Source organism: Phoenix dactylifera, chromosome 11 (genome assembly GCF_009389715.1).
Source record: "Phoenix dactylifera cultivar Barhee BC4 chromosome 11, palm_55x_up_171113_PBpolish2nd_filt_p, whole genome shotgun sequence".
Lineage (NCBI taxonomy): Eukaryota > Viridiplantae > Streptophyta > Magnoliopsida > Arecales > Arecaceae > Phoenix > Phoenix dactylifera.
In genome coordinates, this window is record NC_052402.1 from 27192096 (window position 1) to 27216687 (window position 24592).

The window sequence follows — 24592 nt, forward strand, 5'->3', positions numbered from 1 at the left end:
GTTGACTTGAGGGTAAAATTCACCTGTTCTCCTGAGTGCAATCAGCAATATAAATTACAGACACAGCTAAACTTACATTTTGGTGAACATTTTCCTTCATTTTCTTTCCTTATAAACTCTAAGAAATATCATACTTTTTACTCTGCAGCAAATGCCAGCATCATGGGGTCAGATGATATCATTTTAATTCCTAGCCATGTATCTTTTACTGTTGGAAACTATGAGAAAGAATAAGTAGTGATTGGAATATATGTACTATATCATTACAATAGATATAGGTATATAATTTTTCTCTTAGTAGATCCAAACAAAATCATAAATTTGTTTATATAATTTGATTTTAATATAAACCCAAACAAAAAAAGTTCCATATGGACAGTTTGCAATCATTGTTTAAATTATCATACTGAGCGAGTCAATGCTAATACAGCACCTACCATGCCAACAAGGTATCGAGTATCGACACAATAAAGGACCAAGTCCCAGTACTTGTCAATCTGTCCCTATCTGTGACCGTTCAGCACTCACCAATCTATGCTGGCACAGATCGCTTCAGAGCAACAAGGATCGTTTTTGTTTTACAAAACCCCAAGCATGTGACCAGCACGGTTTGACACAACACAGCGTGGTACAACCCACATACCACACCAATCAGTGACCAGAACAAGCACAGCCTCTGGTACTATAATTCTCATTTTGACATGTTGTTATTGACAGATTATGATACGGTACAAATCACATACCGTACCAACCAGTGATGGCACAAGCATGGCCTGTTGTACTTAAATTCTCATTTTTGATGTGTTTGCTAGTGTTGATATGAGCAAGGTTTTAAGTCCCGCCAGGATGGGGGACGTCCCAGCCATCCTGTCCCATTTCTGTGAGAAAACAGGACCGGGATGGGGTTAGGACTACGAAACTCATCTATGTGGGAAGAAAAGAAGAAAGAGGAAAGAAAAAGAGGAAGGAAATATGAAGAAAAGGAAAAAGTGAAAAGAAAGAAGAAGAAGAAAAGGTAAAGAAAGAAAGGAAGGGAGAAGAAAAAGAAAGGAAGGAAAGAATTAGAAAGGATAGAGAAAGAAGAAGAAAAAGAAAAAAAAGAAATAAAGGAAGGGATAAGAAAGAGAGAAAAAAAGGACAAGAAAAAGAAAGGAAGGAAGGAAGGAAAGAACGAAGAAAAAAAGAAAAAAAGAAAAGAAAGAAGAAGGAGAGAGAGATGGGGGATATCTACAAGGATACATGACCAGGACCACTGCCGGGACAGGGCGAAACAACGGGGCATCCTATTCCATGGAGAAACCAGAACACCCCCATCCCACGAGAGTTTAAACTTTGGATATGAGTGTCCTTTCTAGATAATTGTATAGAATTCAAATTGCTATAGAAGCCTCTTCAGACATCCTGCTATCGAAAAAATAGATGCCCGCAAATATTCCTCCAGAAAAAAGTAACAAATGGCTCCATTTTCAGTATCAGACTCATACAACAGGTGGTAAAGACATCAGAAATCATGTAACTTCAGTAGATTAAGAGCAACCAAGAGTAGACCTCTATCATCAATATAGCATTATCAGTCCCTGCCAGTATCAAGTCCAACTCTGACTCCTCCATCTCTTTGGTAGTTGGATTGACAATGAACTGATCACCAACGAGGCCAATTCTAACTCCAGCAACTATTTTGGTATTTGGCACTTCCGAGAGAGCTCTGAAATTAAGCAATAATCAAGCATAAGGATATATGAAATAAATTTCATGGCCAGAGTTGAAGATGCAGGGTAAAAGCATTAAACTTAGTAAGAACAAGATAAATAATAGGATATAGAAGCCTTTATGTAAACTTACACTGCTATGCCTGCTGCTGTGACAGCCAAGCAATCTGGGGAATGAATACCGTCATAGCTAAAAACCTACAGGCAGTCAACAAGGATTTTTCAACTGATGATGAAACTGTAAACCAGGTTTGAGCATCAATGCATCACAAAAACCAAGTGAAACAATGAATCTGAAATAATAATAAATGGCAAAGTTACAAATCTAGTCACAAATATGTGAATTGCTAAATATAAGAACAAGCAACATGCTAAAACTTGGAAGGTAAATCATCATGAAATTAAAAGAAATTACCATCCCTTTAGTTCAAATAAGAGCAAACTTTTGGAGTTCTAATTATATCATTTTTGTTGTTACCTACTCCATATAAAATAAATATGGGCATGCAGTCTTAGATAGAAGAAATTTTCTACTAGGGTGGCACACTTGCTTCCGAATTTGCTGGAAGTTCATCCCCGCACCTGCTTCCTAAGTGTTTTCTTAGTTTTTTTTTAAGAGACCATCCACTTCACCATGCCTGAACCAGACCCATTTCTAAAAACTAGGGGTGTAGTTATAGTGTAACAACTCAAAACCTCGCCCAACATGGCCAATATCTTTCTAGTGCACAACCAATGTGGGACTAAAGATGCCCATATGGATCCTCACACATCCTTCCTTGAAGCATTGGTGTCCTCTTAAGGCTAAAGGTCCTAATCCAATCACAATCACCACAATCTACCCGTGGTTAGCCCTAAAAAGGACCGTGCTACATCTCCCCTAGTCCACATAAGCTGTGGGCTGGGTCTGCTCTGATACCTTCTGTAACGACCCAGAACCTAGTCCAAAAAGGCTAGCCAAAAGTTGTTATTTAGGTTTTTTGGCCTATATAATATCCAAGACAAAGTCTGACGAACCAGCCCGTACCGGCCGGTTCGGACCTGTCCGGCCTGTAACCAGTATGCTAGAGCAGTAGAAAGCGATACGGGCCGATTCTGTGCCGAAGATGAAGAAGACGAAGAGAATGAGAGAGAACGCGGGGAAGAGAGGGAGGGAGGAGACCTGTGGCCTCCGCCACGCTCGCGGCGGGGGGGGGGGGGCCTCCGCCGTGCGACCACGGGTTCTCCCGCCCCCCGGCCTCCGCCGCTCTCCAATGGCGGCCACAGGTCTCCTCCCTCTCTTCCCCGCGCTGTCTCTCGTTCTCTTCTTCTTTCCCGGCTCCAGCGGGGAAGAGCTGGCCGGTTTATACTGGCCGGTTCCGGTACGAACCGGAACCGTACCGGTCCAATAGGTGACCAGTACGCCTACCGGATCTGGTACGGCGAACCTTGATCCAAGATCTTCCCAATGCACAACCAATGTGGGACTAAACACACATCCACACAGGTCGTCGTATGTAGTACCCACGAGGTGTAAGGAGGAGACTTTAGATCCACCAGCAAATTCAACATTACTGGTTAAAAACGAAAATATAAACTATTGAACATGAGTTAGAAACCTAAAAAATATCCATGTACAAAAAATCATATTTGGAGAATGGCAGCCCTTGTTCTATGCATCAAATTGCCTCAAATATATAGTTATCATGGGGTGATACGGTGTATTGATTTTGGGATGCTAGACGTCTAGAAAATATATAATTTTTTTATAAAAGGCCTTTTAGATCACATCCAATGGATCAGATTTTTGTTTTTTCACCATTAACATTGAATTTGGCGGTGGGTGTAAAACCCTTTCTTTACACATTAGGTGCATTATTACCTCATCCTATATATAGTCAAATTCCAATGAAAAAAAAGCAAAGTTCTACAATCATGCAGACCACAAGTGCAAAGAAAAAGCTTTACAGCTTCAATCAATCATCAATCACAAGCAATAAAGTGTACAGAGCACACCAAATTCAAACCAATGCTAAAGACAAGCAAATTGGATATGTATGCAAGGGGAGAAGGTGAGTGTTTCTTTTTTTTTTCTTTTTTTCTTTTTTTTTTGCAAGTGGGGAGGCCACCCAGGGGATATGTGTTTGTGTTTAGCTTGAATCTCACCAAGATGATTTGATCAAGAGTCCTACTGACAAATTGTATGATGGCCAATTTAAATTGAGAATCCACACAATCAACCATGATCCGCACTACTAAGAATTCCCAAAAAAAAGAAAAAAGAGTTGTAGAGGTTTCCTATTGGATCCACATTTCCTCATCACCTTCTCTTCAATTGTTTTCCTTCTTTTTTCTCAATCTTTCTTTCATAGATTCCGCATTGTAATCTGCCCTAGATCATCCTTTTATTCCCAAGATAGCTTATATGCTTTTTGACTGAAAACTCTAACCATTGAAGCAATAAGTTTCTTCACTCATGTCCTAAAACCTGATTTCAGCATCCTTATGTTCCTAGAAATTTATCTACACCAGCAATAAACCCTTAGGTTGAACCTAAAATCCAAAAGTGTAGATTCAAACCTAGTAGGTCTTATCATTATCCTACATCATGATGTATGTCTCGAAAGTAAAAATAGGGGGCACCAGGTAACTGCAGATATAATACTACTTCAAACAGTCATCAATCACCCAAAGGAAGATTGATTAAGATTTTAAAAGATCTGCAATAACTATTCTAATATATTCTGATGTAGCTTTCTTGCACCACAAAACCATTTAGACCAACGAATTAACCATGTTCATCAGTAGATCAAATTCATTATCCAACTCCTTTAGTTATGATCAATATATTTGGTGCAGTTACATAGTATCATTTTTCTAATATTTCATCATATGAGAACAACTTCCTGTTTTAGGAGTTGAATGTTGATCAATTTGTAATTTGTCCAAAAGTACTTCTAGGCTTCTGGTGCATCTATCAGATTGTTTATCATACATTTATTTCATGAGTTTCAGCATTTTTGGAGGGTTATGTGATTGATGCACACCATGGAGACTTAAAGAAAAATTATATAGAACAACAAAAGACCTACAATCATGGTATGTTGAACCGGTCCGTACCGGACTAGTCCGGTCTCTAACCGGTCCGGTTCCGCAATGAAAAACGGTTCTGGCCCCAATGAGGCAGGAACCGAGTGGTACAGAGCCCGTACCGGCCTGAACCAGCCAGTATAAAAGCGTACCGGACGGAACCCTGGCTCCGTCCGATTCAGCCTGCGAACCGGATGCCACTCTGTGGCATTCCACAGCGCGCCACTCTGTGGCATCCAATTTGCCAAAGAGTGGCATTGCCGCTCTATGGCATTTAATGCTATAGAGTGGCATTTGCCACTCTGTGGCTACAGCACGCTGTTAGCCAGTTCAATACCAGTATAAACTAGTCAGAACCAGTCTTGTACCAATCCGGTAGGCGACCGATACGCCTACCGGTACCGGTACAGCATACCTTGCCTGCAATGTTATATGGCTTGAAATACTACACAACTAAGAGAGTTCATGAAAATAAGTTGAGTGATGCAAAAATGAGAATGTTGAGATGAATGTGTGGTAAACCTAACAAGGATAGATTGAGAAGAGAATAAATTAAAAAAAAAATGCAGGAGCTACACAAATTAAGGACAGAGCAACGAAAAATCAACTAAAATGGTATAAGCATATGTGAGCAGATTACAAGAAGGTGGGATACTTTTTTTGGTTACATGTAATGAGGGGTGTTTTAATTTAAGTTGAAGGTTACAGTAAAAGAAGGGGAAGACCCTAAGATTAGCATTGATAGACATTGTGAGGAAAGAAATGGACAAGCTTAAAATAACATCAGAGATGGCCCTATATAAGAATACTTAGTCAATGAAGACCCAAGATCCATGAAACTGACCCAAATAGTTGGGAAAAGGCTAGATGGTTAGTTACAGTGTTTGCCCACTTTGGTGTGGGGCACTGCTAAAACCATTACATGCCTATCACATGATGACTCAATTAATTTGATTACATGATGACTATAGCTCATCATAAAAAGAGGAGCACCAAATATAGGAAATCAAGGGTCATAATTAGATGGAAAATAAGGTGACCAAAGGCTTTTGGTGCATAGCTAGAGCATCAGGATGATGCGGAAGGCTTTTGGTGCATAGCTAGGTGGTTGGCCCCTCTCTTTATGTCCTCTTCTTGCATGAATGGCACCCTCTTTCTCTATCCCCCCTCCTGAATACACACCCCACTCCTCTCTTCACCATTTTTCGTGCTAGAAATTCCCTCAAGCTACAATTTTACAAATTGTTTTTCCAATGCTATACATCTGTATGATTACATAAATGTAGCACTATGAGATACCTTCCTCATATCCTACCAAAAGAACTGCAAATGATATTCTTCATATGCTTCTTCCATGTCTTATTCTTTCTGAGCAAAAGGAAGGGGTTATCCCCACTTACCCACTTGGGTGCAGGCAGATTTGAACCAAGGTCATTGGACACTATGCCCAAGTGACTTTACCAACTCACTTGTTGGTACCAACATGCTTCCTCCGTGTTAATGAAAACTATATCTAGCGTTCCTAACTTCCTCGGCATAAGGGGCATGATGACTTGACGTCATCCTCACATTACTTGATCTTCCTTGCATGAGACCAAATTGGTCAAGTTAAATGCTTGCCAAATGCATATCATATTGTTTAGATGGCCCACATGCTATTAGAGTATATTTACAAGGAGTTCATTGCATCTCAAACTAAAAGTAAATATGCTGGGATCCTTAACATGTGTTCTAACTGGGGAGTCTTGAAGGGTTGTGATTGATGCACACCATGGAGACTTGAAGAAAAATTATATAGAACAACAAAAGACCTACAATCATGGTATGTTGAACCGGTCAGTACCGGACTAGTCCGGTCTCTGACCGGTCCGGTTCCGCAATAAAAAACGGTTCTGGCCCCAAAGAGGCCGGAACCGAGTGGTACAGAGCTCATACCAGCCTGAACCAGCTAGTATAAAAGCGTACCTGAGGGAACCCTGGTTCCGTCCGATTCGGCCTGCAAACTGGATGCCACTCTATGGCATTCCGCAGCGTGCCACTCTATGGCATCCAATTTGCCAAAGAGTGGCATTGCCGCTCTATGGCATTTAATGCTACAGAGTGGCATTTGCCACTCTGTGGTTACAGCACGCTGTTAGCCGGTTCAATACTAGTATAAACTAGTCCGAACCGGTACTGTACCAATCCGGTAGGCGACCGATACGCCTACCAGTACCGGTACAGCATACCTTGCCTGCAATGTTATATGGCTTGAAATACTACACAACTAAGAGAGTTCATGAAAATAAGTTGAGTGATGCAAAAATGAGAATGTTAAGATGAATATGTGGTAAACCTAACAAGGATAGATTGAGAACAGAATAAATTAAAAAAAATTGCAGGAGCTACACAAATTAAGGACAGAGCAACGAAAAATCAACTAAAATGGTATAAGCATATGTGAGCAGATTACAAGAAGGTGGGATAAATTTTTTGGTTACATGTAATGAGGGGTATTTTAATTTAAGTTGAAGGTTACAGTAAAAGAAGAGGAAGACCTAAGATTAGCATTGATAGACATTGTAAGGAAAGATATGGACAAGCTTAAAATAACATCAGAGATGGCCCTATATAAGAATACTTGGTCAATGAGGACCCAAGATCCATGAAACGGACCCAAATAGTTGGGAAAAGGCTAGATGGTTAGTTACAGTGTTTGCCCACTTTGGTGTGGGGCACTGCTAAAACCATTACATGCCTATCACATGATGACTCAATTAATTTGATTACATGATGATTATAGCTCATCATAAAAAGAGGAGCACCAAATATAGGAAATCAAGGGTCATAATTAGATGGAAAATAAGGTGACCAAAGGCTTTGGGTGCATAGCTAGAGCATCAGGATGATGTGGAAGCCTTTTGGTGCATAGCTAGAGCATCAGGATGATGTGGAAGCCTTTTGGTGCATAGCTAGGTGGTTGGCCCCTCTCTTTATGTCCTCTTCTTGCATGAATGGCAACCTCTTTCTCTATCCCCCCTCCTGAATACACACCCCACTCCTCTCTACACCATTTTTTGCGCTAGAAATTCCCTCAAACTACAATTTTACAAATTGTTTTTCCAATGCTATACATCTGTATGATTACATAAATGTAGCACTATGAGATACCTTCCTCATATCCTACCAAAGAACTGCAAATGATATTCTTCATATGCTTCTTCCATGTCTTATTCTTTCTGAGCAAAAGGAAGGGGTTATCCCCACTTACCCACTTGGGTGCAGGCAGAATTTGAACCAAGGTCATTGGACACTATGCCCAAGTGACTTTACCAACTCACTTGTTGGAACCAACATGCTTCCTCCGTGTTAATGAAAACTATATCTAGCATTCCTAACTTCCTATTTTTTCAGCCAAAATCTCCTCATTAATTACCCCAAGAAAATCACATTACTTGATCTTCCTTGCATGAGACCAAATTGGTCAAGTTAAATGCTTGCCAAATGCATATCATATTGTTTAGATGGCCCAACATGCTATTAGAGTATATTTACAAGGAATTCATTGCATCTCAAACTAAAAGTAAATATGCTGGGATCCTTAACATGTATGTTCTAACTGTGGAGTCTTCAACATCATATACATTCAAGACTTCGAAATCCTTCTACAAGATATGCAACAATTTTTTTTAGGAATATTGCAGTATCTAGTCTTTTTTGCTTTCCTCCTCATTAATCGTCATAGTTAGACACTCCCAACCATAGTTTGAAACCCCGCCAGAATGAGACGGTACTAGTATAGTATCATTTTGGCCAGAAAACGACATAGAGATCAACCTCGAGTCGCCAAAACAACTGAAAACAGGTTGTCCCAACCAAAATGAGATCAAAACCAGTCTATATCAACCGATATCGATTCTAACTCGGCCGGTACGACCTACAAATCATGCATCCCAATCAAAATGGGTTGATACCGACCAATACCAAGACCGCTTCAATCAATACACACATTGTCTCAAACAGGGTGGTGATTTAAAAACAAACAAGGGGGAATAGCATGCCCATGCGGGGTGTCCTTCCAACCTTTTAGGCCTTCATGTGAACCTTTTCGCTGTTGACCACAAGTGAGAGGGAGGGCGGAGAAAGAGAAAGAGGGGAATTGAGAGAAAGGGGGCTGGAGGGTAAGGCGGAGAGCTATTGAGGGCAGCGTGCACATTGGAGCAGTCCGGATCCAATAACACTCACCCCCTTTTTTAGGCCAAATATTAGCAAAAAGTGAGAAAATTATGGAAATTCATGCCATATTTTTTGTTTACTATGAAATATGGGTATTTTGTAATGTTGGCAGTAACTTACAACATATTGGTTTTTGTTTTTCCTAATATATAATTTTATTTTTAACCTATTATTTTTTGGTTAGAATGTTAATATCAAATAAAACCAAGGTCTGCTGAACAGGCCTAAACCGGCCGGTTCAGCGCGTACCGTACCGGTACCGGTCCCAACCAGTACGGTTTGGCTGGAAAAAACGGTTCTGGCCTCTATCGGCTAATTTTCGTTGTGTACCAGTACGAACTGGGCCAGTTAGCACCGGCCCAGGCGCAGCTTTCTCGCGTGCGAGGTGGGGCACGGGGCAGTGCGCCTCGCGCGCAGGAAAGATTTGAGGACCCCTGCAAGCCACACCGCAAGAGGAGCAACAACCGCCCACCAACCGAGGGCCAAAGTAGCCATGCCAACCAAGGAGGGCCATCAGGCCACAAGGAGACCAACAGAGGGTCAAGCCAAGGCCAACTACTTTGCTTGGAAAGCTTTGGCCAAGCCCTTCCATTCGGCCGAGCACGCCCAACCTCGGCCGAGCCAAACATGCGCCCATGCATGCCCAAGCCTCGGCCAAGCATGCCCAATCTTGGCCGAACCCGCTGCACGCGCAACCCCGCCGAAGCCATGCCGCAGCCAAATCTTGCCGCAGCCAACCTCACTTGCTACAGTGCGGCAAGGTTCTTGGGCAAGAACCTCGCCAGCTACAGTGCCCGCACACAGCCAGCCAGCCAGGAGGCCTACTACATTACGGCGAGGTTCAGCAGGACGAACCTCGCGTGCTACAGTGCCCGCGTGCCCAGGCCCGCGCCCAGCAGCGCGCGCGCCCAGGCCAGCACATGCCCGCCCGCACACGCCCGCGTGCGCCCGCGTCCGCCAGCCTAGCGCGCGCCCCAGTCCAAGTCCCACCCGGACTTGGACACGGCCAGCCGGGACGCGCAACCCGGCCGACCGGGACACGCGTCCCATGCGCCCAGCCCACGCAACCCGGGCAGATCCAGCCATCCATCCTTGCTCATCCAATGGCCAAAAATCAAGCCTATGTCGAGCCCTAGGAGGGCCCTTCTTGGGTGATCTTTAGCCATTCATCTCATGCTAATCAACAGTCGAAAAGCCTTGGATCCATGGGAAGATAAATTGCCATGTTTTCCTAAGGGGAGTTACTTAGTTTTGTCTAGGGCTTAGCCTATAAAAAGAGATGTAGAGGACCATTGAAAGGCATCCAGAGTTATTCTAGAGCTATGTTGTTTTGTCGGCCATAAGGCTTCGGCAGCGCTTGTGCCGAATTCGGTCCTTAGATCTTGTGTTCTAGGACTTGGGCTAGTGGTAGATTCATCAATCTCCACTAGATTGGGCTAGGGAGAGATCTCTTCAATCTCTTCCTAGATTTCTTTTGCTTTCTTTATTATTGTTCTTCGTTCTTCAATTTAGTGGAACATAAATCAAGTTTGCTTTCATTGTTGATCTTCTTCTTGAGTTATTCCAACGGGCGTTGCCTACAATCAGTCCATCGTCATCATTTTTGAAGGCGCACGCGAGGAACGCAAGGAAAGGGACTTGGTGAGGGGCTTTGGACCGTGAGCCCCCATCAGAAGAATGCCTGCAAAGGTGCGGGGCCGCGCGCCCGTGCGGCCACTTGCCAACCACACCAATGTGTTCCCTTTTGCTCCTTTGGCGTTGGCCTTTGATGTTCTGCCTGGACTGAATTGAGGTAACGCCGAGCTGATTTAGAACTTTGGCACTTGTGACTCCTAACTCCAAGTTCTACTTGGCTAAGAATGGAGGATGAAACCTTTCTTGGAACCTTAGGCAATCTCGGCAATTGAAGACAACTCAATGTGATGAAGAAGGCAACAATTGGTTGCTTTTGATTCCATTAGTAGAAAGGAATTACAAAGAAATCTAAGGAGGGAATGGTGTCCCAACCTTAGCCTAATCTAAGGAGGGTTGATTTATCCCACCTTAGCCCAAGTCCCTTAGGACCGAATTAGGCACTATGCCTATCCAAGCCTATGCGGCCGAACACACTCAATGGTGGCTAATACAATGCTGCAAAAGTCTCCCAAACTCTCCTCACTTAGGCCTTTATATAGGCCTTTACAATGCATGAGAAGGCGCCATGTGTTGCTACAGTTTTATCTTCTCCATGGCTGAATAACTAGTTGGCAACCGCTGCAAATCTTACACTTGTGATGGCTGATGAGATGGCATGGTTGCCATTCGGTTGCTGATTAGTTTGGCTAGTGGTTCTTGGCATTGCCTTGGCTGTGGCTGCGGCTGTGGCTATGGCCTGCGGATTGACTGTGGATGTGGCCCTGCGGATTGACTGTGGCCCTGCGGTTGGCTATGGCCTTGACCGGTGGTTTCCTGCTGTTGGCTGGCGCTGCATCCTGTTGTGGCTTGTGGTTGTTGGCTGTTGGCTGGCGCTGGCATGGCTGCTGGCCAGTCCCTTGGCGCGCATGGTCTGGCAGTCTGCGCATGGGCGTGGGTTGGCCAGGTGTCGCCCGTTGCTTCTTGGTCTAGCTCGGACTGGGTGCTGATGGTCTGGCCGCTGGGCGCCTGAACGTCGGACACTTGGGCACTGGGCACTTGCCCTGGGCACGCCTGGTCAGGCAGGCCGCACACGCGGTCAAGAACCTCAGGCCTCGGCCGGCGTGCGCGTGGGCTGCTTGTTCGTGCCTCTTCCAGGCATGCGCGCGCGGTCTGCTGGCCGCGTGCCTGGTCCTCGTGCGCACACTCGATTTGCTAGCTCCGCACTTGAACCTGGTGCGTACGCTCGATCTGCTGGCCGTGCGCCTGCTCCATGCGTGTGCGCACGGGCTGGTGGTCGTACGCCTGTTGTCTTCAAATGCGCTCGGTCTTCTAGCCGTGCGTTTGTTCCTTGCTTGTGCAGTGGCCTGTGGCGCCCGAATGGCTCGTGCGCACATGTCATTGGGCATGGCCGTGCCAAACCCCTGCGCACGGCCTTTAGCCAGGCGTGCAGGTCTGGCGCATGCCGAGCCTAATGCCAATAGATCCGAATGATTTGCGCCAAGCCTAACATGAGGTTCGGCTTGGCATGGCAATAAAGAGAAACGGCTAACCTCGATAGATATCAAATGGGCACTTGGCAAGGTTGGTTGAGCACTTGGCGAGGTTGGGCTTGGCTTGGCCTCTGCCTTGGCTTCATGTCTTTGCTTGCTTCCCTTGGCTTGGCCGCCATCAAGGGAGGAATCTGAGGAAACCTCACTACTAGGAATCGTGTGCCTGCGCGCTGCCCCGCGCGGGATATTTAATGCCACTGTGGCATTTAACAGGGGGCGTGCACTTAGCGGAAAAGGTACTGGTTTAAGCCGGTATGAACCGGAACCGTATCGGTACCAATGCCCACCGATACGTCAGTACGGTCGGTACGGCGGACCTATAAAACTAAGTGAATTTAAGAATGAAAATTATAGCATTTGTGCATCTATAATGTGTGGAGCTACAATTTTTGGCTCAAATCGGACGATCTAGTGGCACAAAAGCTCAAAATTGTGAACAATTTTAAATTTTCCCATCAAAAGAGCTTCTAACAAGCTGCTAAAAAATATATGTAGTATCATTGGAGATGCCTACAAAAGCACTCAAAGAAATCTATTTTTAAAAATATCTATAGTTTTTATTTATTTTTTATAAATTAAAAATATAGAAAATTCAAAAAAATCTAAAATATATGAACAAAATATCGATAATAGAACTACATTTTATACAAGTGATCGTCATGATTTTCATTAATTAATATTTTTTGTTATTTTTAAACTATTTTAAAAGGAAAATTTATTTTCAAATCAAAAAATGGATTAAATGTAAAAAGCATGGAACACACATTTTAAAATCATTGTCTTGTATTCATTAATTAACATATTTTTTATGATTCATAAGCTATTTTTAAAGAAAAAACACTTAAAAATCTGATTAATTGTGAAAAGCATGGAACATACATTCATTGTTAACAAGAAAAATTTTAAACTAATTATCTTGCATTTCGTTCCTTGACAAAATTTATATTATAGAATTTAAATTAAATTTTGAAAATGTGGAATATGCACCAATAATCAAAAAAGTGAATCGTGGTTGTCTACTATGAAAATGCAAGGAGCACAAATTTTTACGTTGGAAGATGGCTTTCAATAAATATGGTCGGAAAGAACCAAATATTAGATGGCAACATGGGAATATGGGTCCATAGAGGCATACTTGATTCTACAACTAGTGTGGAGTGGATAACAAAAGAGGTGGGATCACCTAATTGAAATAGCATCTAGCAGATGGCTATAGTGATCTTGTAAAGTGTATCAAAGTGCCTAGGAAAGTCAAATGAGTAATGAGAGCCCCTTGTTCAGCCTAAAGGAAGCAAAGAAGGTGGCCAAAAACAAGAGGGCTCAAAAGGGCCCAGGGTAGCTAAGTCCAACAGTCAGCCTATTAGGGATGAATGGACATGTACAAAGAGTCCGATCCATATAGTATGAAGGTTGCTTAGATGCGTGAGGCTATCCAAGCTCAAGCCAGCAATGGCAGTCAAGAGGTGAGGAGGCATCGTGGCCAATTTGAACCTTTGCACTGCGAGAAGGGTGGTGCCCCTAGCGCATCAAGGGGCACATAACCAAAGGCACTCCCGAGTTATAATGTCAGTCAATTATAGAAAAAGGCAGAGACATTAAATCCATGGTCACTTTATATGGGAAGCAAGAAAAAATAACCAAATCAAGGCCCAGTATTCATGACATTGATCCGTGTGCTTACCCAAACCCAAAAGCCAAGCAATCTCAGATGGATGATTATATCAGGAAGGAGAACAAGTCTACGATAATGACAGCCATCGCAAGGAGTTCTACACAGTTACATTTCAGCTTTTGCAGCGGCGAACATTTTTCCATAACATGATCACTGAAATGCAAAAGTAAGGTCTAAGTATTGAGCCTCTTAAGCCACATAAGATATACAGGTCATATCTAAGGAATGAGGTTGAGGGTCTAAATAATTGGATCGACTCATATAAGCCTCGGCATAGGTTATATGGTTTGACATTGATATGTGATAGCTGCTCCGAGTTGATAAAAGGAGCATCATCAACTTCCTAGTATATTATAATGGGTTGACTTTGTCCTACAAGGCCAATGATGTATTTGACAAGGTCCACAATGCTAATTACATCCTAAGGCTGATGAGGTAGGAGATTTGGAGGTTGGTGAGGATTATGTCATTCAGGGGGTAACAGACAACGGCAAGGGAGGATCTGATGGAAGAGAAGCCACATATATACTAGATACCCTATGTAGATTTGATGCTGAAGGACGTGAGGGACATCCCACAGTGAAGTCAGCTGTGGACATGGGCATTACAATTATGAGACAGCATGTGGGAGGGAAGCTACTGAGGCCAGGTGTCACATAGTTTGTCATGAACATAGCCATGAAGAGGCTCCTTGAAAGAAACAATGTTCAATGTTTACCAGCAATAAGTGGATAAAATCCAAGCATTGTGAGTCATGTGAGAGCCAGAAAATCAAGGGTATTGTTGAGTCAGCACTTCTGGGGAAAATGTACAGAAATGGTTAATGCATCAGAGCCCTTATATATGGTGCTACAAATGGTTGACAGTGAGAAGTGGCCACAAATGTGCTTTCTTTACCCAAAGATGCGGGAACTCAAGCAGTAAATTATTGATGCCATGGGTGTGAAAAAGGCTTAAACATACTTTCCCATCATAGAGGACAAATGGGACTTGCAGATGGGTAGCGAGTTGCTCTAGCAGGTTAACATGAATGAACGACATAGCTTGACCTATAATGTTTACTTGAATGACCTTTCTTACATCTTCACGAATGTGAACTTTGTCCTTCTTTATATATAGCCTACTATTTGAATCCCACATACCAACACACTAAGAAAATAGGCCTTGACAAGGAGCTGCCGCAAGAAGTCAAGGCGGTGGTGTAGTGGATGTTGAAGGATCTAGGATTTGGCTATAGAAGCAATCAGTGAGGTAATAAATTTCTAAGATGTTTCCAGGTACCGCTAGGAAATTGTTCTAATGAGTCATTCTTTTAGTATTCATAAGGCTTTAGTGTCTCCAAGTCTAATGTAACCTTGAATTATCTAGATGCAGGGAACTGGTAGGTCTAATGAAGCAATAATGCACCTAATTTGAGGAAGATTACCATCTGAATCCTTTCGCAGACCCTCTCGTTCAATGAATGTGAGTAGAATTGGAGTTATCTTTGCCCTAATCCACACCAAGGTACAAAACCATCTGACGAGCCTGAGGCCGCACAACTTAGCGTTCGCACACTATAACAGGAGGCTGAGATAGAAGTACTTGATCAGGACAAGGAGAACAGACAAGAAGACCTGTTGATGGATTTTTGTTAGTGATGATAAGTTTGGATGGGTTGCAAATCAGCAAGCCCAAGCGGTGCCCATGCCAGATGAGCTAAGGGATCCTCCACAACCTAACAGAACCGTCGTGAAATGTGGACAGATGAAGAAAGGAGAATATTTCACCCACCAAGAGTGAGACCTAAGAGGAGACCTAACTGGAGTTAGAGGACTATGACCAGCAATTCAATTGCAAAATGTTCGGGTCATGGCACGGTACATGGGCCTAAAAGGCCAATCAGGGTAGTAGGAAAGGCAGGTCCAAGGGGAAAGTGCCAGTTGTCAATCTGGTTGAGCGAGCTGATAGCATACCATTTCGGGAACATGACAGCAAGACACCAAAGCCATCAGATCTAGGATTCCTTAGATCATATAGTGATACCAGCGACGATGATAATAACAATTCCAATGATGGTGTTGAAGGTCAGGGTGAATAGGGTGATCAATCTAGAGGTGGTAGTGGTTATACTCGAAGGCTCGATTCCATCCACTGATGAAGCAGATTTCACACGTGATACAGGATCGTGACCATAGAGCCTAGACAAAATCCAGACATACAGGAAGATGTTGTCCTACAAAAGAAGAGGATCTAAAGGCGGTGTAACTCTGAGCACACAAGATCAAGGTTATGGGGTTAGGTGCATAAAGAGATGGAGTGATAGTCACAAGAAGCTATGTTCAGGAGTCGAAGGATTCTATGCACACCTAGCATATTAGAAGTTAAATTGATGGAAAAAATTAGATGGGTGCAAAAGAAAATGAGTAGTACCAAGATACTCAAGCATTGTTACATCGAATAGAGGGAGCGAGGATTAATGACAAATCCACCCAAGATTCGCCATTTCGGTACCAGACCCCGAACCAGTGCCACAATTGCACAGTGTCGGTATGGTACGAAATTTTTTCGTCATCCTGAGTGTCCGTACACCTACCGCCACCCGTATCGAGTATTGGCACCGAGCTAGTACAGTACGGTATGCCCATACCGCCTGGTTATGGCCAGTACAACGAACCATGAATCCACCAGTATATCAAATAGCTATAGCGCATAGCAAATATCATCATATATCGAAGGCGGATCTCCTAGACAAGGTAGACATTATGCTCCATCCACGTACGGTCCACATGCTTTCTTCCACTCATCTTATCTAGGGGATCCAACTCCACATATTCCCCCTCCTACGGATATGGGTATAGCCAAGGGTTAGACTACGATGCTGGCTCCTACTACATAAGCAGGGATGGACTAGTTCCTACAACTACCACACTTACTGCAACCGCAATATTAGGTGCAACAGTCAGGTCACTATCAGGCATTATTTGACCAACAGGAATGGAGACAGTATCCAAGATGATATAATATCGATGGTCTCTGGACCATGAACAAAACCTCGATGTCTCTAAGGATCATAGACAGTTCACTTAAAATTGATTTACAAAGTGAGGTATTATACATTTTCCTTTTACAATACCATTCTTATATCATTTTTCACTTATAGATATTGCTAGTTTACTAATCCATGTTGACTCAACAAGTATCAATATCAGTATCGACAATCTGGTGTTACACCCCTATTAAAAATGCAATTAGATCACTAAAAGACAAAAGAAAGTCAGCCCAATAGCCTCATATATATAGAAATTAAAAAACTATAAATAAAAATGGAATTTTTGTGTCCAGGCACGGCACTAGGACAGTGCCCATATCGTTTCTCGATACAACACAAACTAATAATGTACTGGTCTAGCCAAAAACTAGTCTACCACCTCTGATACCAATTTTTAAAACCTTCCTCCTAATATAGTCGTGCCCGAGCATATTTGCTTTACATCCAATACCAAGGCATCCAAACACCATTTCATCTTAGTTTGATATCACAATAGTTGGCTTAGTCTAGTACTTTGCCTTTATTCCTACAAACAAGATCCGATGTAGTGCTCTAGTTATCAATCATTTTCAGTACTTTCAAAATCTAAGTAAATGTATTTATTAACCTAACAAATCTTACTTCACCCATAAGTTTTCAAAAATATTGGAATGTCATATGGTTTCAATGCCTTGCCCATGATCAAACTTTTAGCCTTGCTTTGATTATATTACATGACATTATGACTTTTCAAAACAAAAAAATCCATATGACCCCTTTCATATCAGCAATCCAAATAATTGATCAATTCATCGATCACGAATTGGCAAGTTTGTTCATTTCTTCTACCCCCCCCCCCAACCCCTTGATCTCATCACTAACATATGGCATGCATGCCTTTTCCTCTTCCCTCCAATCAATTCCAACTACCCATGTATTAGATTATCCATCAATTGAACACGCATCAGATTTACCTTTTCTATGCTCCCCTCCCAATATTAGCAATGTATGCACTCATTGATAATTTGAAGCAAAATTTATGTGCATTCATATGCACAATGCATGAGTGCATATCGGAATATGACAAATATTATTTATTATCAAAAATAAACAATTTGAAAAGTCATTATTCTCTTTACTGCATGAAAAGAGCGGATACAGGAAAGATTAAGACAAAGTTGAGCAAGTTGTCATGTAAAAACTACCTATAGTTTTGATATGTGAAAATGTATGGTCTAGATGATACATCTATTCTGCTACTTAGATGAAAGTACAAGTATAAAATGTTTAAAAAATAATAATATTAAAATGCAACTAAATTATGCAGCTGCTTTTTGGGTTACAATACTAATAGAAATGTTTACCCATGACAGTATTTGTGTTTCATAGTAGAAACCCTTCGGCATTGTTGGACGCAAGGGTCTATCTATCAATCTGCAAATAAGAACCTGCATGCAACAAGTATACAAATCATTTCAACGACATTGAAAAGATAAAAACAGCAATTTTCATAAAGAATATGCTATATCTGTGGGGAAAGGATATGGTATAGAATAACTACTTCATTCATGTTCATATCTATACTCGTATAGGAAGCCAAGTACGAATAGGAAAAGAAAATGACATGGCGAAATCTTCTAAATTCCTACCATGAAATCACAATGTCGTACCAACAAGACAGAGAAAGAGCCAACTTTATGGCATTGGCCCCCAAGTCTCTCATCTCTATATACCACCCTCATCACCTGCCTTTCTCTATTTAGTTAAGAATCATCCCCTACTCTCCTTCCTGATACCTAATTTACCACTCCCCTACATTTCCCCAGATCCTGCACACTCACTTTCTCCAACCACACCCCCTACCCCTACTGCTACTCTCTCTCCAACAACCACCCTATCCAGTCCTCTACATATAACCTAGTCTCGTGGGAAAGGAGTTGATGCATTCCACTTGTAACTAAATTTTTCTTGATTTGCTTGTTTCCCTTTTTCTTACTTCAGCAATCTATTTAAATCATTTCTTTTTCTTTCATTATCCACACATGAAGCATCATCATAAACTTTACTAACACATAATTTTGTTTTTGTTTTCTTTTTTTTTTACTTGAGTTATCCTTTTACTTCATTTTTACCTCCTTCAGGAACCATTAGCACAATCCCTTTTATTGTATACACTTCATTTACCTGTAAGAACATGCATGCAACTTAATTTTATATATTTGGGCTATGGTTCGAGGTTGTTTTGTTCTCTTATTTTATTTTATTCGACTAACCATGGGTTGACACCCATCGGAATCAGCATTAAAATAATTAAGTAGATATTTGACTCTTAATGTATATTAAGCGTTTCTTGTAAGTACCCCTTAACTGTTATTTTTCTACTTTTTGAGTCATTATTCACCATTACAACAGAAATTACATGGTACTAATTTGCACACATGGACCGGGCAGTTTGGTCGGGTTCGGCCATCCTTGCTCGAGCCCCAAGTTTGGACATAAGTAGTAGAAGTATACAATTTGGGCCAGCTGTAACATATTATGTTTATTTTATCAAATCAGATTATATTAGTACTCCAGTGAAACTACACATTCCAAATCAAGTCCAATCTCAATCAGAAGATCTTTGGTTGGTCCATTGGATTTTGTGTATGCTACACCTATATCCAAAATCTAACCCAATAAGGTCGTGGTGCCAATTAAACCCAATCTTAAGCCTATTAGAACCAAGTTTTGGAACCAAAATTGAGATATCAGGATTGAACCCTAAAGCTCCTCTAATATGCTGATTTCTCAATCCATCATTTCTCGTTTTACTACATATCCACATTAACGTTCTCATTTCTCCTAACTCAAGTTGTTTTCTTAAACCCTCTTTATTGCTCAACATTTTATTCAGAGCCTTATTGTTGTTCTATAAAATTTCGGTGTCAATTTCCAAGGAATTCATCAATGACATACTACCAGAATGACCTCTCCATTTAACTCTTTATTATTTTATATAAAGATCCCAATTATGAAATATATTACTTTGTGATATCGCTTGTCCATCAATCTAATTGGGCCTCAACTTAATTTTGATTTTAACTTAAATCGAATTCCATATACTCCATCTTTATCCTACTATCCTTAGGCCTTTATTCTCTAAGGCTTTCTAGCATAAATTCAATTTAGTATTTACTTTTCTTTTCTCATCATCCAACACTATATCATCTCTGAGTAAAACACACCATAGTACATCTTCTTGAATATTGGCCAAAAGTGCATCTATAATTAAAATAGACCTGGTGCCAATTCATGGTGCAATTCTAGTGCGAATGGAAATATATTCATCGTACCAAAGCAACTCCTAACGCTTTCAAAGCTCCAATATATGTAATTAGGTATCTTGAATGATTTTAATGTATTCTTGACACCATATCATAAGCTTTCTTCAAGTCAATAAAGAACACAAGTAGCAAGGTCCATAGTATCAGAACTGGCACTAAAACCTGTAGGCGTGCGGTATGGTACGGTACACCCCCTGTGTCATGCCACTCCGACGTGAACCAACAAGAAAACCGACAAGGGAGAGGGAGAGATGGAGAAGGAGAGAGAAAAATATTTTCCTTTTTTCCATGTTTTTTAATAATTTCTTAAATAAGATAATCTTCATTGATTGGATCTTTCATGTATAAATTCAATTTTGCTCTACAAGATAATTTGTCTCCTACATACAATGATGATTTCGACCATATGTTCTCTGTCTGACCAAGTATTTCTAGTTAACATGGTCAGCAAACAAATTTGGCACTGTGTCATCAAACTAGGGAAACAAATGGAAGCACATGAGAGACAATACTAAAACAAGCGAAGGTTGGTGATTAGTCTTGGTGAAATGAGCAGAAAGGAGTTTCACAATGATTTTTAAAGAGTTGCCTGTTGGTTTCCAGGTTTTCTAGCCATGTTTATGGTATCCTTCTATGTTCGTTTGCCAAAACCCATCTCTTGCTTCAATTTCATGAAATACTTTGTTGATGTAGCCCTAGGGTTAGGAGTTAGGACTATGCAATAGATGTTCTGCAGGCCCTTTTTAATGTTTTACTAGGCTTTCAAGAAAATTATTGGGTGCTATCTAGAAATTCCAGAATACTAATCAATAAACCACCAGCCAAACAAAGAAAAATAAATATTTATAAGAAGAACAAGAAAACAGAGAGAAGAGGAAGGAGAAGAGATGAAGAGGAAGGTGGGGAGAGGAGGAAGAGAACACCATATCTCTCAGGAGAAGAGGAAAAACCTTTCTTTTTTTTCTCTCCAAACTCCAAAACCAATTACATGGGTTCAATGGACCCTATTTTGTACTAAAGAAACCGTAATATAAAAAACTTAGATCCCTGAAATTCCCTCCATAAGCACCTGACTATTATTCATGAGTATTGTAGTTTGAACAGTCCTGCTATCATACCTGATTAGCTACCTATTAAGGCTTCAGATCTTTTAATCTCTGCTGCAGACGAACACAAACCCACTACTGACCAAAAAGAAGAGAAATTACCCAAAAAATTAAAAACTAGACAGACCTATGCCTGATTTCAATGATTCACAACCCTTTAGATGCATGATTTTTTGACCCATTTCACAATATGACAACTGCTTTGTGCATCATTAAAGTCTTCCTTCACTTAATGGACAAGCTTTTCTCCCTTTAACTTGTTATTCTCCCCATATCCCATCTCTGTATTCATTATTTTTATTTATGCTCCTTTTTTTCACGCATGAGGTTCTCAGGGTGTTGCATGTAGTGATGGGGTGGCCAGTGGTTGCGTGGGTCTATGTCAAGGGTCAACTTGCAGAAATGGTTACTAATGATCCCCTTGTACAAACAAGATTATGTGTAAAAAAACAGAAATAATATACAGCAAGACGTGAAATTGTTTCATAATCTGAACAAAATGGTTGTTCTTAACAAAGGTAATTCCTCGCACCTCATGGTCTTTCGCCCTCCCTTCCCGTTTGAAAAACCCACCACTGAAACCATGCCGCACCATAAGTAATAAGAAAAATATGAAAGCTATTGACTCAAATAAACTTTATGTTTCTTATACCTTGTGCGGCCTGCAGCTGAAAGACGCTCCTGATAATTTACTGCGAGTGGGAAGAAATCAGCAGGCTCACTCGGAACATCAGACAGACAGACCGAACAATAGACAATCTGCAAAACCCATCATAAAGACAACATCAAATCTGGATGGGATGTGTCGTTGGACTAAATAGAGAGAATATCAACTCTCCAACAGCAGCTTCTAGACATGCATCACTAAATAAAGGACATTTTTTGAAGTGACTAGAAAAATGATAAAAAAATAAATAGAGTAAGAATCAAATATTTTGGATTTACTTTCAAGATAAGTATTTCAGTTAATGATGCAAATGATGCCATAGGAAATGATTACCCTTAAAATTATTTTTTTCTCCTCTTTCCCCTCAAAGCTAGGTGACTTCCAAGTAAATACAAGTGAAGCTTTCACCGTTAGCAAGCCAAACAATTAAAGTTTCTTAGATTACACCCTTGTTAAACTACTGGGAAAATAGGAAATTATCACCAAGGGCACATTACTTACGAAAATAGATATAGAATGAGTGATAGATGGGCTACAAAAATAGGTATAATGTTCATTACATATTAAACTCCATTTTCCAACCTAACCATGTTTTCTATGCACAAAATAGGCCCGCCAACTGAATAGGGAACAAGATAGCAAAAGCCAAGTTTTATATGCTTACAAAGTAAGAGGAATGGAAAACAATGGAGATGGTAAATGTGGGGCACCTCAATATATCAATCAATAGGTATAGAGAATGTACTAAATATCTTAATGTGGGAAAATCATGTGCAGTCCTACCATTATTCACACAATTTTAGAAATCTCCGTAGCTATATGCTAAAATAAATGATGACTCAAGTTCTAAGGACTAGGTCCTATATTTTATGGCACCGCTGTATCTTTGAGCTTCAACCAAGGGTGATATTTCATGTAGTTCTGAACACAACAGATGCACATGATGGTGGATCAATGACACAAGCCAAAAGAATATTATCAAAGGATCATATAAAGAGAGCAGGTCATCATTTTCTTTCTCTAACTAGGCATTCCAAACCAACAATTGTCATCATCCAGTAAACCATCTCCGACCTACTTTATGCAACATCCGACATGAAATCCATTAATAATTCCGCCCATGAGGAACTAATATTTTCTTGATCACCAATATCAACAACAAAGTTCATATGCAATGTCATCAGGCCCTCAGCCCATGGATTGATTGAAAATGGCCTAGATCATCATAATTCAATCAATATACACAGTATCTTCCTTTGTGGACAGTGCTACGAAGTTTCTGGGAATGACTCTCGCCATTCAGGTTTGTACAAAGGTCAACAGTTTCTAACCCTTTTGTCTCTAAATGTGTTACTCGCAATTTTATCACATCATAAGACCATTTCAAGATAGTGAACTAAGAAGATAAGTCACTATTGAAGCAGTTAAAATACACCGCTTACGGTTTCCCCATCGGTTACTGTCACAGAAGCACTAGCTTGCCTCCCAATGTGGCCTGTCTCCACCAAGATCTGGAAAGATAAAAGAGGACGGTTAAAATAAAAGAAACAAATTTGCATGCAAAAAAGATTAAAAAAAAAAGGTTGGAGCTTGTGCTCAGGTCAAAAACGAGCATCCAAAAAATTAAGAAAAGAAATAAGTCAAAATTCATTCCAAACAAGATTTAGTAGACACTCTCGAAAATTCAGGTTTTCTTTTTGCCATTTCTTTTCGAATAATATGCCCTGAAAATAAGGAATATTTTTGCTCGGCAGACCAAAGTAAGTCCATCCATCCATTGTGGCATTAGATGGAATGATAGATAAGCAACAACCAAACAGAATTCCCTCCCCTTCCCCAAGGTGGAAAAAAAGGCCCAAAGGAAGACGAGAAAAGAAGAAAAGGAAAGAGGAAAGGAAGAGCGAGACGAGAAGGAGGTAGCGGAGCGCTCACATGGCGGTTGCCGAAGGGGATCTTAACGGAGTACTTGTGCGGGGCGGAAGTGGCGGTGCCCTCGTCGCCCCTCTCTTCCGACTGCTCTGCGGAGATGCTACTGCGAGGAGGAGGCAGCCTGCGCTGCGTTGCCCTCAGCCTCCGAAGCGATTGAAACGGGAAACGAGGAAGGGAGTGGAAGAAGAGAGGCAACCCGCCTCGTCCTCGAGACGAATGGCACGAAGAGGAGGAGGAGGACGCGGCGGCGAAGAAGAGGCTTCTGTTGCTGTCTCTTGTTCTGGTTCGCAGAAGCAGAGAAGGAGCAGGTCCGCCGCCATGGACATGGAGGAGGGTAGGAGGTGAGGCGTTCGCTAGCATTTCGTTGCTTTCCCCTTGGGCTCGGGCTTCAGCTTCGCCCTCGGCCACTGAGGAGGGTGCGAGAGTGCGCGGGCGGCCACGCTTTATTATCCGTTCGCTAGCTTCTCCTAATGATATTTTTTTCTTTTGTATATCTACTTTAAATTTTCCGAAGGGATCTGGACTCCGGGTTTGAGAGTCGAGACATGAGAGTGGGGGCGGCAGATGGGGCCGGGTTGGATCAAATAGAAATTGGATCATAGATTTTTTTTATCTATTAAATGGATCAAAAATTTAAATCTAAATTTGACCTATTTAATGACTTCATATCGGACTTGATCCGCATAATAAGTGATGATTTGATTTAATTATTAAATAGATTAAAA

General features: G+C 41.3%; 1 protein-coding gene across 1 annotated transcript in view; it reads right to left on the reverse strand.

Moving 5' to 3' along the window:
* LOC103718838 (probable polyribonucleotide nucleotidyltransferase 1, chloroplastic) overlaps positions 1-24318 on the reverse strand; it is a 71352-nt gene extending 47034 nt beyond the window's left edge. Inside the window, exons 1-7 of the mRNA XM_017845649.3 lie at positions 23871-24318; positions 23381-23449; positions 21924-22030; positions 21804-21846; positions 18204-18287; positions 1843-1907; positions 1549-1705 (exon numbers count right to left, since the gene is read on the reverse strand). Of these exons, the coding sequence (XP_017701138.2) occupies positions 1549-1705; positions 1843-1907; positions 18204-18287; positions 21804-21846; positions 21924-22030; positions 23381-23449; positions 23871-24227 (882 nt within the window). The 5' untranslated portion in view covers positions 24228-24318. The remainder of the gene's footprint in view (positions 1-1548; positions 1706-1842; positions 1908-18203; positions 18288-21803; positions 21847-21923; positions 22031-23380; positions 23450-23870) is intronic.
* Positions 24319-24592: the final 274 nt, after the last annotated feature.